At 36.7% G+C, this 16454-nt stretch overlaps 1 protein-coding gene across 1 annotated transcript in view; it reads right to left on the bottom strand.

The window, feature by feature from the left end:
* The window catches only part of TNKS (tankyrase), a 205573-nt gene that overhangs the window by 80304 nt on the left and 108815 nt on the right, over positions 1–16454 (bottom strand). Inside the window, exons 4-5 of the mRNA XM_032329297.1 lie at positions 16014–16050; positions 15179–15254 (exon numbers count right to left, since the gene is read on the bottom strand). Coding sequence (XP_032185188.1) covers positions 15179–15254; positions 16014–16050 — 113 coding nt within the window. The remainder of the gene's footprint in view (positions 1–15178; positions 15255–16013; positions 16051–16454) is intronic.

Here is a 16454-nt window from a genome sequence, read left to right as displayed (position 1 = left end):
AGCAAACTCCAAATAATTATCTCTTCCCCCTTTGTTCTGTCTCTGGACACTATTTTGCAAATAAAATACAAAAAAGATTGCCAAAGACTGGTCCTAAAATTATTTGTCACAATCTTTTACTCTAACACCTGTCACAAAATAACATACAGTGATTATTTATCTGTCTCCTCGAATCTACCCTGAATTCATGAGAACAGAGACTATATCTTAATTTTACATTTGAAGGCTTAACACAGTACCTTATATTTAGTAGGGTATTAAAAAAAGAAAGTTTTTGTTAGCTTTTCATTTACATTACTAAGAGGGAACAGAAGAGATGAAAAACCTGGTTTGGTGAATTTGACTTTAAATCTGTGTGAGTTACACCTACATTTCAACAGAGGCCTGAGTGATGTTTGATGCCTTCCCTAGGAAAGAACAAAACCACAACTGTGAAGCCATGATGTAAGTCATCAGAAAGCTATCTAACCTCATGATATTTTGGTTTTCATTAAGATAAAGGCCCAGTTTGACCTCGATCAAATCTGGAATTTTCCGGACTATGGTGACTAACTCATCCCGGTTTGCCCAAGATTTTCCTGGTCCCAGGAAACCCATTCATCCCTGGCAAATGGAGATGCTTGATCACTCTACTCAGTTTCATGCTGAATGAATTTCCTGGTTCCTGGAACTGTCCCAAGTCAGAAAATTGTGTGTGTGTCTGTATGTGCGCGCCTACGTGCAAGGGCACACAGACATTCTGAATAAAGAAAGATTTATTCCTCTGCCAAACTAGGAAAAGAATCCTATTAAAAGTTGGCTCAAGAGATAACAAAGGATACTTCTCTTCCCATTTAAACAATTCCTTTAAAAGACCCAAGTGTAGTCTTTCTCAGTCCATACAAGCTCCACATACTAGTCAAGCTCTTCTTCCAGCCTCTTGCTCTTGCTACAGTTACAAAAATGGCTTCATCAGATAAAGCTTTATGATCTTTTCAGCACTTGAACATGCATGTAAGCATCATCCACATTCAATAACCATTCATTATTAAGACTTGGTGACACTGCCATCTGCCACCTCTTTTCTTGTCTTTTATTTTTCCCACTGAAGTGTTCTGAAGCAAACTCAAGACACTGTTAACATCTCGCTCTCCCAAGGTGTCTCTAAAAATTATGGGCATTTTCATTTAAAACCCCAAAGTTATTACATTTAACATAACAGTGGTAAATCCATTTAATACCCATATAAAGCACCTTCCTAACTGCCTGAAAAACTTTCTCAAGTTGGTTCGCTGGATGTCAGGACCAATTCTTTTGGTTCTTGTACCATTAAGTCTCCCTACATCTACAATGGTCTTCATCCCTTTTTTCTTTGTTCACGATCCCGACTTATTGAAGAGACCTTGTTAATTCTTCCCTTTCCTGTGTGCTGATTTCACTTGTGCCTATCTCTGTTTTCTGTGTTCCACATAAATCGGAACTTCCTCTTTCACGTGAAACTTCTTTAGCAAGAATACTTCATAAATAATACTTCATACAGCACTGCATCAGAGGGCATATTATGCCTGGATATCCTCCTTTTCATGGTAAGATTGCTCTGTGTACCATCAGTTTTGCAATTACTATCTCTGTGACCTGTGAATTCCGGGTATCATCCTTGTAAATTTCTTAACTTCCTGCCATCTTTTTTTTTTAACTGTGTTATGTTAGTCACCATAAAATACATCATTAGTTTTTGATGCAGTGTTCCAAGAGTCGTTGTTTCTGTACACCACCCAGTGCTCCACGCAATCCATGCCCTCCTTAATACCCACCACCAGGCTCACTCATCCCCCACCCCCTCCCCTCTGAAACCCTCAGTTTGTTTCTTGAAATCCACAATCTCTCATGGTTCATCTCTCACTTCTATTCCCCACCCTTTTCATTTTCCCATTCCTTCTCCTAATGGTCTCCATGCTATTCCTTATGTTCTACAAGTAAGTGAAACCATATGATAATTGACTTTCTCTGCTTGATTATTTCACTCAGCATAATCTCCTCCGGTTCCATCACGTTGATACAAAAGTTGGATATTCATCCTTTCTGATGGCTGCGTAATATTCCACTGTATATATGGACCACAGCTTCTTTATCCATTCATCTGTTGAAGGGCATCTCGGCTCCTTCCACAGTTTGGCTATTACAGACATCACTGTTATGAATATTAGGGTACATATGGCCCTTCTTTTCACTACATCTGTATCTTTGGGGTAAATACCCAGTAGTGCAATTTCAAGGTCATAGCGTAGCTCTATTTTTAATTTTTTGAGGAATCTCCATGCTGTTTTCCAAAGTGGCTCCCACCAATAGTGTAAGAGGGTTCCCCTTTCTCCACATCCTCTCCAACATTTGTCGCTTCCTGCCTTGTTAATTTTTGCCACTCTAACTGGTGTAAGGTGGTTATCTCAATGTGGTTTTGATTTGAATCTCCTTGATTCCATCTTTTTATAAAGTATATACAAACAAACAGAAGATCATTACACTTAAAAATTCCAAAACTTATTTCCACATTTTTATAAAAACATACTTTCAGTTATAGTTCCAAAAAAGAGGTGTTACATATGTATTTTCTCAGTTTTATAACTGCTCTCAATTATCAGTTATCTTTACTCACCATGCACTCCAACAGAATTCCCTTTTATATTATAAAAATAGTGTATTCCCTCTAAAATAATATATAGTAAAATGTTCTCTCTACTTCTTCCTCTGGCTCAACAAACCCCTTTTCTGAAGGGAACCACTGTTTATAGATGCACTAGTATCACTTGAATTTTTTTATTGTGTACATAGACACGTTTTTCTGAGTTCTTTTTGCTGTTGTTATAGTCACACAAATGGATATTATACTCTTCTGTAATTTACTACTTTTCTTTTAAAATATTAGTATATATAAGTTTATCTCATTCCTTGTATAGTATTTCCACTGTTAGCTATACCATGATTATTTACTCATTGTCTAGAAGTGGAGAATCAGGTTGTTCCATCTCTGTTCTGGCTCTTTAACAAAAAACACCTCACTCAAACTGCTCGTCTGGTTAAGATAGATCAGTATTTCCCTTCCACAAATAAAATGCTATTATCAGCCATTAATATAAAATTCCCAGGAAAATATAATAACCACACAATCAGAGCTTATTAGATTTCTTTCAGGCAGAGAGACATGATTAATCTGCTTGCTAGGTACACCTAAGAAGTTCTTGGAGACAGTGATACTTTAATCAAAATCAAACAACTTGCAAGCTAGAGAATCAATATGGGCACGAGTACATGGAAACACATATCATCGAAGCCTGTCTTCTTGGGGAGATTTAAAGTAGTACCATAATGAAGATTATTATAATCTCCTTGAAGTTTTCTCAATTCTTGGGCTTTTATAAAGGGAATTTTATTTATTTTATTTTTTTAAAGATTCATTCATTTATTTATTTGACATAGAGACAAATCACAAGTAGGCAGAAAGGCAAGCAGATGGAGAGGGAGAAGCAGGCTCTCTGCTCAGCAGAGGGCCTGGAGCCTGATGTGGGGCTCGATCCCAAGACCGTGGGATCATGACCTAAGCCGAAGACAGAGGCTTAACCCACTGAGCCACCCAGGCGCCCCTATAAAGGGAATTTTAAAAAGAAATTATCTGGGGAATGAAAACTGATGAACTCAAGTAGAAATAACAACTTTTCTAAAAAGACATTTTATTCATGCCTTTTTCAAAAACTAGGTGTCCTTTAACTTGTTTCTTCTACAGATTACACATTACTCGATCCTCCTATAGTAACGTTTTCTTCTCCAATCTTTTCCTCTGGTCCTGGGCCTCCTGAACAATGCTACTCTAGAGCATGGTGTCTCGAGCTAAACACATACATGGTCTCATCACAACGGACTGTATCAGGACTATTACTTTGTAATAACAGACATGATACCACTCCTAGAACCTCTGAGTGTCTAACATATTAATGTTTTCTGTAATAGGGTAAAAGCAGACAATCATCCCAGTTTCCTCAACAAGTTATTTTCAGGTTAAAATGAAATGGAAGATATGAAAACATTTTGAAAATACAAAGTTGTTTATTGAAAATAGTAGCTAAAATCTATTAGGGACTTTCTAGGTACGAAGCACTTTTCAAAATGTATTATATGCATTAACTTGGATTTACTTATATTTACCTTACACACCGATTACCAGCGCTAGAAAACTATTATAATCTGCATAGAGAGGAGGAAACTGGGGATCAGGGAGACTAGCACAAGACGTCAACAGCCCCGTCAGAGATCAAATCCAGATGGTCTGACCTCAGCACGCCCCTTCTGCCTTCCTCCTTTCCCTCCGGCCGGCCGCTCAGGTTCTAGATAGCATGTTCGGAGATGGATTAACACGGCTAAGTGGCAGGAAGAGTAACTCACGGTGGGCAGGGATCCCGGTGGTGGCTCTAACTACCTCAGCACTGATCCATAGGTATTATATGTGAAACCCCATGAATGAGGAGAGTGTGACCATCCCCCTGGATGAGCACCCCTGAAATGTAGGGCTTCTTAACAGCGCTGTGTAGAATAGTAAGTAGTAGAGGACAAGAAAGAATAACAGGAAACTGAAATCGGACAAGACAATTTATCGGCGTCTTTCCTAGAGCAGGGTTTTTCTACGTATCTCTAACAGACTGTCACTTGGTCTCTTGAACTAAACCCCTGCAGTTGTCTCAATGGCTTTTTCCAGAATAATTTTCTGGATACCTTCCTGGTTACCCTCTGGCTAGTCAATACAGCTCCCTAATGTGTGCCATCTTAAGTTCGGCACTAAGTCAGATATGGTCCGATCCAGACCAGTGAGCTCTCATTTAAAAAAAAAAATGTATTCAAGCAGAGCCAGATAGCATTCCATCAGATCCTCACAGTGACGGTCCCAACACGGCATTGGGAGGCCAGACTAACTACCCTTTATGTTCTCCTCCAAGGAACATTCTCTGAATTCTAGATAGGCTGCATGAACAGAGGTAAATATGATTGCTGTTTCCCAGTCTCAAAAAGGATAGTCTTCCAAACACCTGTCATCTTTAAGAATGAACCTAAAGCACTTGAAAACTTGTAGAATTTATGAAATGGCTTATAAAATAAAGTTCCTGTACTTCAGCTGCCTTATATAGTAAAGATTTATTTTTAAATTGAGACTATAAAGGACTATCTTTATTTTAAGTACATATATTGGGAAGAGAAGGAGCAGAGAAAGGAAAGGAGCATACAAGAAAGAACAGGAAATCCACAGAGGAATCTTTGTGAGAATAAAGTTCTGAATGCCAACTAAATTCAATTTTAACTTTACGTTCTCATCATGGAAACTCCAAGGGGATTCTTCAATAGCCAGAAATTTGTTTTTTCTCTTTTCCAGCCTCAGATTCAGCAGAATTGAAATGTATGCATGAAAATGAGTTTCTAGCTTCCTCTCATTGGGTTTGCATGGGAGGGGAAAAAGAAAGAATGCTTAGCGCTCTCAGAAGGTGCAACATTAATTTTGCATTATTTAATGAGAAACAGCTGGCAGACTTTATGGAAACCAGGTTTCGTGCCTGATACTAACCTGATGCTTTATCCCTTATGCAGAAAAGTTTTCACACTACTCAAACCTTGCCTGAATTCTTTTTATAATTAATATTCACAGTCTCGGGTTTTAAAATCTAAACATCAAAGATTCTAACTTACATTCAATAGAGAGCTGACTTATTCTTGAAACAGGACACAAGGTACATTGATTGGCATCTAAAGATTATTTATAAGGGACTCATTCTGCGTTAGATCCTTAAATAGTCATTTTAACTGTGCAAATTGGGAGAAAGTCCTGTAGCTGATTTTAATGTTGTTAAGAGCTCTAGGACTTGGGAGATAGGCTGTCACCTCAAAGTTCCTTCAGTGATAAAGTCCTTGTTGTTTCTGAGCGTGTGTATGTGAATCTGGCAGCTGAAACTAGCCAAGAGCAGAGAGCTCTAGTTCTGTTCCCTGCCCATAGCCCCTTCCCCAATCCTAAGAGGTACTGAGTCCTCTCTGAAATTAGATTACTTTTAGTGGGCATTTTTATGGTCTCAGAGTAGGGTATTATCATGCTACTATCTTCACAAAAGATAAATCAATATAGGAAACATTTTATATGTAGAGTTTGTCTATTTTCAAATTTCCTAATTCGGCTATCCAAATATGCATTTCAAATAATTACACATGGTATTCATAGTGTTGTTTTTGAAGTTTTACTGTTGACACTATTCTTAGCAGAGTAAGGCATTTTCTTACTAGTCACAGAAAGCAATCTTTTAAAAAAAGGAATATTATGGGGATTCTTGATGTTTTTAGATATTTTCCTTTATAATTCTAATTTAATTGAGCAAGTAAGTAAATGGATGAATATGTATGGGGGGGGAAGGGAAGCACGCTTCCTGGTCAATTATTAGAAAATTAATATTTTTTAAAAAGGTAGTGATATGAAAATAACCCGGTGTTATCGACTGAGTGTTTTGTGCCCACACCCACCCCAGCAAATTCATATACTGAAGCCCAAACCCTAATGTGGTGGTACTTGGAAACAGGACCTTAAGGAGGTAGGTAGGGTTGGATAAGGTCATGAAGTACAGTCCTCATAATGGGGTTAGTGCCCTTATAAAGAACAGATACCCAAGAGCTTGCTTTCTCTCTCAGCAAGAAGGGGGCTCTCCACAAGCTAGAAGAGCCCCTCATGAGACAGTGACCATCCTGAAACCTTGATCTTGGACTTCCCAGCCTCCAGAACTGAGAAATAAATTTCTGTTTTTTATGCCACCCGGTCTATGGTATGGCAACCTGAGCTGGGATATCAGGTAACTGTACAAAATTAATTAAGAAATTAACAATTTATATTGCTTTTGTATTATAGTCAGACCACAGATCCTAATAATGCTCATTCAAAGCTACATATGATCTCAAAATTCTTTTTTTTTTTTAAAGATTTTATTTATTTATTTGACAGAGAGAGAAATCACAAGTAGGCAGAGCAGCATGGAGGGGAGTGGGGAAGCAGGCTCCCTGCCTAGCAGAGAGCCCAATATGGGGCTCAATCCCAGGACCCTGGGATCACGACCCGAGCCTAAGGCAGAGGCTCAATCCACTGAGCCACCCAGGAGCCCCAATCTCAAAATTCTTAAGTCTTTTATTAACTCTTCCCTTTTTGTTGCTTCTCATCAGGCCAGAAATTTTTAAAATCTGACTTGTCTTTGTCCCTAAGCAAGCCTTTTACCCACTAAGGTTCACCCTTACCTAAAGGTAATACTCTACTGTTAACTGACGTTAACCCAACAGTTTAAACCAAAGATATCATATCAAATCATAATCATTATAGGGATATTTTTAAGTATCTTCTTCAGGTAGTAACTGATAACATAAAAATATGTTCCTAACACCGCCCACCATCCCACTCAACCACAGAACTTGGACATCATCAAAACCACTGGAGCTATTGTGTGTACTTCCACACCCTCCGCCCTTGCCACTCGGCCACATAGATGTTTCCAAGTGAATGTTGCAGCTGAGATCTACTGTACCCTATAAAGTTTGGTTCACTTGTAGAGGCAGAAAGAGCACTTTGAACTTAGATTCTTGCCATTTTAAAAGAAGACATTTAAGTGTCACTTTTGTAACCAGGCTTCTAAATCAAATTTTAGTAATGTATCATACTCACAGCAAAATGATTGAGTACTCACTCCTTTTCTATCCCTCAACTAGTAACTAGTCTAATGTTGACAACTGCAGGAAACATGTTTTTTGGATACGGGTGTAGGAGAAACCAAAGTTAGGAGGAGGGTGGCTAAGCAGAGCTAAAGTGAACTCCTGTTTTACCACCTGCCTTTTAAAGGTTTTTTTTTTTGTTGTTTGTTTGTTTGTTTTTGACAGATCACAAATAGGCAGAGAAGCAAGCAGTGAGAGAAGGAAGCAGGCTCCCCGCTGAGCAGAGAGCCCGATGCAGGGCTCGATCCCAGGACCCTGGGATATCAAACCGAGCTGAAGGCAGAGGCCCCGACCCACTGAGACACCCAGGCGCCCCTACCACCTGCTTTTTAACACAGGTCCCTTTCTACTAAAAATTCGTTTCTCAAAGAGAGAAACAGAGCACAGTTGGCATGAGTACTAATTACCCTCACCAGTAGAAATGTCATGCTTGACAAAATAGAGACTGTTTTAGAAGAAGCGATTCCCTAATGAAAAATAAAAAAGACATTTTCAAGCCCTTATTGTTACAAAACGAATATACACAAGCATAGAGATTTTATACAATATATTCCATCATAAGTAGGCAAGAAAACTTGCTCTAAGGGATTTCTGCATTATAGTAAGGCATACACTGCTCAGCAAGATGTATTTTAAAGAAGCGATTAGATTAGATATATAATTAAACATAAAGTACTTGAAGAGTTCCCTAATGCAAACTTATGGCATTTTGACCTTCCTGTAATCCCAAATAACATCCATAAAAGTTGGAAATTTAAAAAATGGTATGACTTTTCATCCACCAAGTTATGCCAAGATCAGAGGACGATGATAAAGGCCACGAAAGGCTACAGAGAGCCAGGCATGGGCCCTCAGGTAATGCTAACACTTTCTTAAAGGGAAATAAGGCTCTAGGTAAATGTTATTCCAGATTCCAGGAGTGTCTTATCTGGTGTGACTCCATACAGCCTCACATAATCTAATTCTGTATGACTGGTAATTGCTACTAACTCTAGCGAGAAATAAGTAATACATTACAATCTTAAATAAGTAATATATTACAATTTTAAAATATTGGTCTTAAAGGTATTTGAGAGGTCATATGGCCAAATTCTTCAATGTGTAGGCTAAAAAATGGAGAATTCAGGGGCGCTTGGGTGGCTAGGTTGGTTGAGTGTCCGATTCTTGATTCTAACTCAGGTCATGATCTCAGGGTCATGAAATTGAGCCCTGAGTTGGGATCCGCTGTCAGCACAGAGTCTGCTTGAGATTCTCTCCCTCCCTCTCCTTCTGCCCTACCCCTGGCTCATGCTCTTTCCCAGAAAGAAAGGAAAGTAGGAAGGAAAGAAGGAAGGGAGGGAGGGATCTTTAAAAAAAAAAAAAAAGACAACCCAGAGATATGACAAAACTTGCCTAGTAATAATTTTAATTTAAAACTTAGTCTTCTAGCTTTAAATTCCTGCTTTTCCCCATAATACTATGAGCACCCCCCCTCAAGAAATGCACATGCACATGAAATTAATTTTTGCATTCCAAGAGGGAAAATAATATGAAAATGTAAGATATAAATTCAAAATAATTAAACATATCTAAGGAAATAAATGTATTTGGAGATTTATCTTTAAATCTTCACTAACTCTTCCTCACAGCTCTGAAAGAGCCCTTTTCAGTAATCCACTTGAAAAAAGTTGCAATCTTTCCCGCCCAAAAGCTAATAAGTGTTGAGTCATATTCACTTACAGTATGGGCATTTCAATGATCCTGTACTAGATAGCAAAACACCCCCAACTAGTGGCTTACCTGACTGGCTCTTCTACTCTACGCAGTATGGGCTAGGGTGCTAGGGATGGCTGATATCACCCAGAGGCTAACCTGGGAATGACTGAGGCTACAGTGTCTGGGATGCATGGACAAAGAGTCACACAGAGACTCAGCTGAGCTCAGGCAGGTCCCCGGGTAGAGGTGTCCCCGTGGCTGCATGGGCTGCCTTATGGCGTGGCAGCTGAGAGCATTCCAGAAGCCCTGAACTGGCTGGCCACTGCCAGACCAATTCAAGGGCTAGTCCCAAAAGTGGCACAACACCACTTCTGCTTTATTTTTTTTTATTCATCAAACCAGTCCTATGCTTAGCTCAAAGTCAATGTAGGGAAGGAACAAGACCAAAGCATAAAATAATGAGAGGCATGGTTTCCTTTGAGAAGTCTTCAAAGTAACAATCTACCATACAATGGCTGTTAAAACCTGGTCAAACATGATTTTTGGTGGAGACTGACACTGAGGGACGGAGCTGTTAACCAGGAATACTGAGAAATTCTATTATTACAATACAACAAACATATATAACCCTAAAATTCAAATATAAATGCAAAAGAAAGCTCACTAATCTTATATTGTTTATTGGATTCATTTATGGAATTGAAATGAAAACTGTGGTATTATTTTCAGCCAGGTATTAATTTTTAATAAATATAGGCTCAAATGGTTATAGATATCTCAAAAACACATTTCTGAATTTATAAACTGTTAATATAAACAAATTTATTTATTAAAAGTGATGTTTTGGGAGGGTGGTGAACACCAAGCTCCGAAAGAATTCAATTACGTGCTTTGTAGACTACCTGGTAACATACATTTTATCCAAATGATATGTGACTGAAAGACAATTTCCATGGCAAAGTGGGGGAATGCTGGAGTACTCAAAACTATACATATGTCCATTCTAATATGCCCCAAAGCTTCAAATACATGTACCAAAGGAGTTGGATTTTAATTTACTAAGGTTCTACCACGTGCTACAATGGTTTACATTAACCACATTATTTCACTTTACCCTCTCAACTACCTTGTGGAAGGAGTATGATTATGTCCATTTACAAATGAATGCACTAAAAACTGCAGAGCCATGGCCACACACTTGGAAAGTGGAACAGCAGAGAATAGAACCCAGTATGTCTAACCTCTGAGTCTGTTTGATCTTTCAACTAAATAATTCTTTTATGGTATCTTCAACGGGTGGCACTAAATTCTACTTTATTTCTACCTGATCTCCATTAAAAAATAGTTTTCAAACACTTTAGTTTTCTGTTTCCAGAATCTTATTCATTATTAACTGTTTTATGGAAGCAAACATTTACACAGCGGAAATCTGACATTTAAAGATACCCTTTAGTGAATGTTTCTGAGTTTAAATCATGCTCCTCCAACTGCCCATTCATCTAAATTTGTGGTTTCTTAGAGAAGAGCATCCATGTCCAAATACTAATGCTTTAAAATAAAGGGACCAAAACCAAACCAAAACAAAACAAAAATGAAAACAAAAAACAATAACAAAAAACCCACCTTAAATCTACACTTTATAATTGTATGACAGCAAAAGGAATCATACCTTTTTTTAGAGCATTACCTTCAATGTACAGAAAAATGTCTTAATCATTCTATCTCGCACTGAGCTTCTTGTGAATCGATACCATTAAACACATATTTATCTCCCATAACACTTAGCACAGTGACTATACACTGTACCTGAGTGCTGGCTGAATTAGTGAAAGGAGCCGAAAGAAACCTGAAACACCAGAAATTACACTGAATACTTCCTAAAAATAAGATACCAACAAATATTCGTTACTTTCATTATTTGTTGACAATCATAGTGATAGGCACAGTACACGCATGCAAAGTATTACGCATTCAGTAATACCCAGCTCCAATCTAGTCCCTTGTTATAAAGAGTGGATAGATGTAGGACATTCATTTTGGAAGTGGATAAAGGCAGCCAAGAAAGGGAAATCACACAAGAGGGACCAGAAAGAACTCTGAAGAGGGCTGAGTAGTAGAATAATTTGAGATGTACTGAAGAATTTTTTTGTTCAGTGTATAAAGGTATCCTTATGAAAATTAATACTGAAAAACAAGAAACCCCTATCACCTTAAAGTTACATATCAAACAATTAATTTGTCTGGTTGCTAATAAAACATCTGATCTTGACAGAAAACACTTTAAAGGAAGAATAAATGTTTGAAAATATAGAAAAAAAAGAATTCTAGAAAGGGAACAATCTGTTCAAAAGATCTAGTTGCATTTCACTCCAATTCAAAATAAGGAACCATAAAATGTTATGTCTAATCATAATGGGCAGGTGATTGAAGAATAAATTCTATCTATGCCCCATGTTTCTAAAGTGGCCATCATTTAAATGTGTATATAAATGTACAAAAGTGGCATTTCAGAACAAAATATTGTAACAAAATTTTGTCTTTGCTTTTCGGGGTAAAAAACAACTGGAAATTTCTCAAGTAGCCAAGCTCCACTTTGATTTACATGTAAAATAAAAGCATAAATAACAATACAAATTACTTAAAACCTTATTGGTACTTCACTATTTTCAGAATTCTACAGGTTAGAAAAACAAATGTCTATGGGAAATAAAAACATTAACCACTCATATATTACCTAATTAGATAATCACCACGTCACAGTATAGAATTAAGAGACTATTTAAAAGTTACATTGTCATTGTATAATCCCACATATTGCATTGAAAAGGAATGCTGCAGCCTAAAACCCCCACATGTATCAAGGCAAATTCTGCACCTACTAGTTAACTATAAGGAACAGTTCTCTCTAAAAATATTACGAAATTGACATTTCCATGTGCTTTTTAATTTATAAACCAGGAATCATAGTAAAAACAGAGATAGGCAAGGACTCACTAAAGCATTAACACAGTCATTTAGAAACCCTCTAAGAATAAGTTTGATTCTGCACTGCATTCTAAAATGCAAATTTAAGAAATAAAACCTTATATACATAACTTACTATATTTGTAGCTTTATTCTCTTGTTAATATACAATCTCACTTCCTAAACACATGCAAATGGCCTGAAAAAATACTAAATACATAAGACAGACGTGTAATTTCACAGCTAGATTTGCTTACACATATCCTTGACACCAAAAGCAAGAAAACAAAAGATACTGTCATAACTAAGGGATCTTATCTCAATCTCCATTAGCATCCAGAATATGTACCACTTTGTGGCTTTACTGTAGCTGGCACATTTAATAAGAATTACTCTGTGCCATAAACAAAGGTAATATCTAAATATGAACGCAATTCGATTTTAATTATAAAATTTTATTTGCATTTTGTGTATCGATGCACAATTGTGAATGATTTTTTATGTTATATGCATAGAACCAAAACGTAATAAATGCTTACGTCTCGTTTCCTTTTTCTATTTAATTTGAGCAAATTAATAATCTAAAAAAGTATAGGAACACACTTTGGAGAATTATTGCATTATTCATATGTTATGAATCCTATAGCATTACATTAATTTATGAAGTGTTCTTAAAAATGTCCTATACATTAAAATATATAATTTTCCTCCACTGTGTAATAACTCAAAAATAAATGAATAAAATAATACATAACATATAATAATAACATATAGTAATAACATATAATAACAGAAAATATAAAATCTCCCATTCACATACTTCAGAGTTAATTTTCTAAAGGGAAAAGAGCACAGATGATTTTACACTCAGAGGATAAAACTGTGTTTATTAGGGAGCATATTCATATCCTAAGATTTCTGCCAACTGCAAGGCGCCGGGCTTGGTCCAGTGCAAAATACAAAGAGCAAATGGATGAATAGAGGAAAAATTTCTGTGGTAAATGCCATAGAGTAATACAGAAAAGGAGCCATAGGAATTTGGGTAAGGAATACACTGTTCCAGCTAAAGGAATGAGGGGAGAGATACATCCTCTTTAGGGGAGAAGGAAAAATCAAGGAGTTCCATATAGTTACATGGGGATGAGGCAGGGAGAAGAGGTAATTTGTTAATTATCAGTGTTCATGCCCCTTAATTATTACGATTTCCTGAGCTACAAGTGGGGCTGGCAAGGTGTAAGGGCGAGAATGGGAGAATGAGTCTGGGATGGAAATCGACTCCTGCTACAGTAATATCATAAAAATTCTGTAATATTAAAATGACTAAGAAAACCTGAAGTCGGCTGGGCTCTAGATAAGCTCCATATAAAGATATAGCTACGCTTACTATAGTTAAGAAGGCCCTTTTCTGCACTGTGATAAAAGTTACTTCATCTGCTGAGAGGATCCAAACAAAATCTGGAGCTCACAGTAACTCAAGAATGTTAAAATCCCCACAGCAACTTCCAAATTAAAGGAAAAAATGAGCAGTTATCACTTAACAACATCTCTCAAAAGTCATCAATAATACTGAGTAAATCTTTGCTAGTTCATAGCCTGAAATATATATAATTTAACCTTCCATTAAAGTAGAAGTCTTTCCCTTAAATTATCCAGAGAAACTGCATGCTCACTAGGCCACGTGATATTTCACGATATATGAGCCAGCTATAATAACAAATAACATGTATTTGGGGGGAGGATTCAATTCTTTGCCATTTTTAAATGGGTTTCATTACAATGGGAAAAGAGCATGGACACACTTAAAGACATTATATCTAAGGGGTGTACCATCCATCCTGACATTTTCCAGAGGACCTTTTTACTATAAATAATTTCAAAGAAACTAATTCTTTAAAGGCTGGACACAAAATGATTTTCCTCAATATTTATGATGTGACTCTACAAATATTTTATGCTTTTGAAATACAAAATCTATCCTTAAACAATAAGATAGGAGCTGTCATTTTTTACAGCACAGAGTGCTTTGTTTTTCAGTAGCTATCAGGTAAATTACTGCAAAACTTTGCAGTCAATTATCGGAGGCTGCGAAGGGTTACATTTTAGCCAATAAACAGCACGAATACAAAGAATATCACGAAGATGCCAGCTGTACGTTTTATACATACACCTTACATTTATAACAACTGTAGTTTAATGCAGAATATTTCCTCTTTAACCTATTTTTTTCAATATAGCGTGATAAAAACTTAGCCAATTAAAGAAACAATAAACAAAAAAGCTGAACTGTTACTTATCTAAAAAATTGTTGGCATTTTCTCAGCTCTAAATGGTAAAAACTGTTGGTGTCTAGCAAACAAATCTCCCTCTGCCAAACAGGAAATCAAAAATGCAAATACCCTAACAAAGCCGGGTAAAAACAGGACATAAACAAATATTTCTAATTGCCACAATCGTACACAGAAAATAATACATGTCATAATTTTAATCACCGACAAAGCTGCAGTTCCATTTAACAAACAACTTCCAGTGTCTGACATTTAAGAGAAAAGGCTTAAAATCCATGCTTCACCAGCTCTATGAATATGTCACAACTGCCAATAACAGATACAGCAGCATTTCATTTTATGGTCAAAAGATGCCAGTAAAAATACAGTTATACAGGACATATACATATGTGTACAGACACATATATATATGCCAACTTCAAATATTTTCAGTATAAAACAAGAAGAAATTGTCAAAGGAGGATATTATATTTTAAATAACTTACCTTTCGCCCATCACTTGCATGGCAATTCACATTGAGAGGAGTCAGTAAAGCCATTAGTTTTTCTTCATTACCGCTCCTGTAAAAAGGTAGTGAGTCAATGCCTATAAGATTATAGAGCTTCTTACGAATATTTATGGTTATTTTTCAGAAGAGTGGAAAATAATATGGCTTTGCTTTGATTTCTTATATATGGCTCTCAATGAATCTCTTTTGGTATATTCAATTAAATTAATATATTCCTAATTAATTCCCATTAATCATCATACAGTGGTACATCTTGGGTAATATAGCTTTCTACATTTTTATTTGTTTTATTTATCTGCATCAAGTCACCTTAATTACAAACAAACTTTATTCTCATAAGTGATCTAAAACACTGGACTTAAAAATACATACAAAATGATGAAAAGAGCTAACAAATTAAAATAAAAATGACCAAGAACAAAAGAAAATGGATGAAAATTTTAATATTTACTTTATGCCCCCCATTCAAGCTTTGCTAGAAAAAATTTCAGAGAAAAATGAAGAGATAGGTATTTAAATGCTCCAAGAAGATCATCCGAAAAGCTGGGCAACTCAGATCTGCAGGTACCCTAAGAAATGTTTCAAATAAAATCAACCTTATAATCTTTACCATGTTGAAAAACTCTATCATTTAAGACACTAATCATGTAAAATAAAGTATACAGAGACTGAGTATGAGGTCTTATCCGCATTATCACGTAAAATCCAAGCAAGACAATAACACGTTATAATTTTTATAGTCCTCCACCTGCCCTCCCCTTTTTCTCCCTTACATGCATTATACTCACTTAAAATGAATGGAATCACTTACCTAGCAGCTTCTAGGAGTTCGTCTTTCTTGTATTCACCTAGATGATTGCAAAATATCATGCTGTTAGCATTTGGCAGAAGACAGATTAAGAAATGCAGTAGGCAGCAAATACAGAATTAAATAGAGAAGAACAGAAAAAGAGAGTCCACACCCCGCTGGGTGATGGAGCCGTGACGTTAGCCAGCTTGTGAAGGCAGCATCACCAGTGCCTTGGAGACGGGCAGCAAATTGACGCAGCTTCTTGTCCAATCCTCAGATGAAATAGCTTTCTTCAGACAACCAATGAATGCTAAATCTCGTGTCCAGAAACACATTCCCTCTGATAACAGCATGCCAGCTGAAGACAATGTCCCCTCCCCCCTTTCCTATTCAGGCTGTCACAGTATACTTGTGAAGCATAATACATTCTGAGACAAAAGCAAAATAATGTGGCTCTTTAAA

The sequence above is a fragment of the Mustela erminea genome, chromosome 21 (genome assembly GCF_009829155.1).
Source record: "Mustela erminea isolate mMusErm1 chromosome 21, mMusErm1.Pri, whole genome shotgun sequence".
Lineage (NCBI taxonomy): Eukaryota > Metazoa > Chordata > Mammalia > Carnivora > Mustelidae > Mustela > Mustela erminea.
This window is presented reverse-complemented; position numbering and strand designations above follow the sequence as displayed.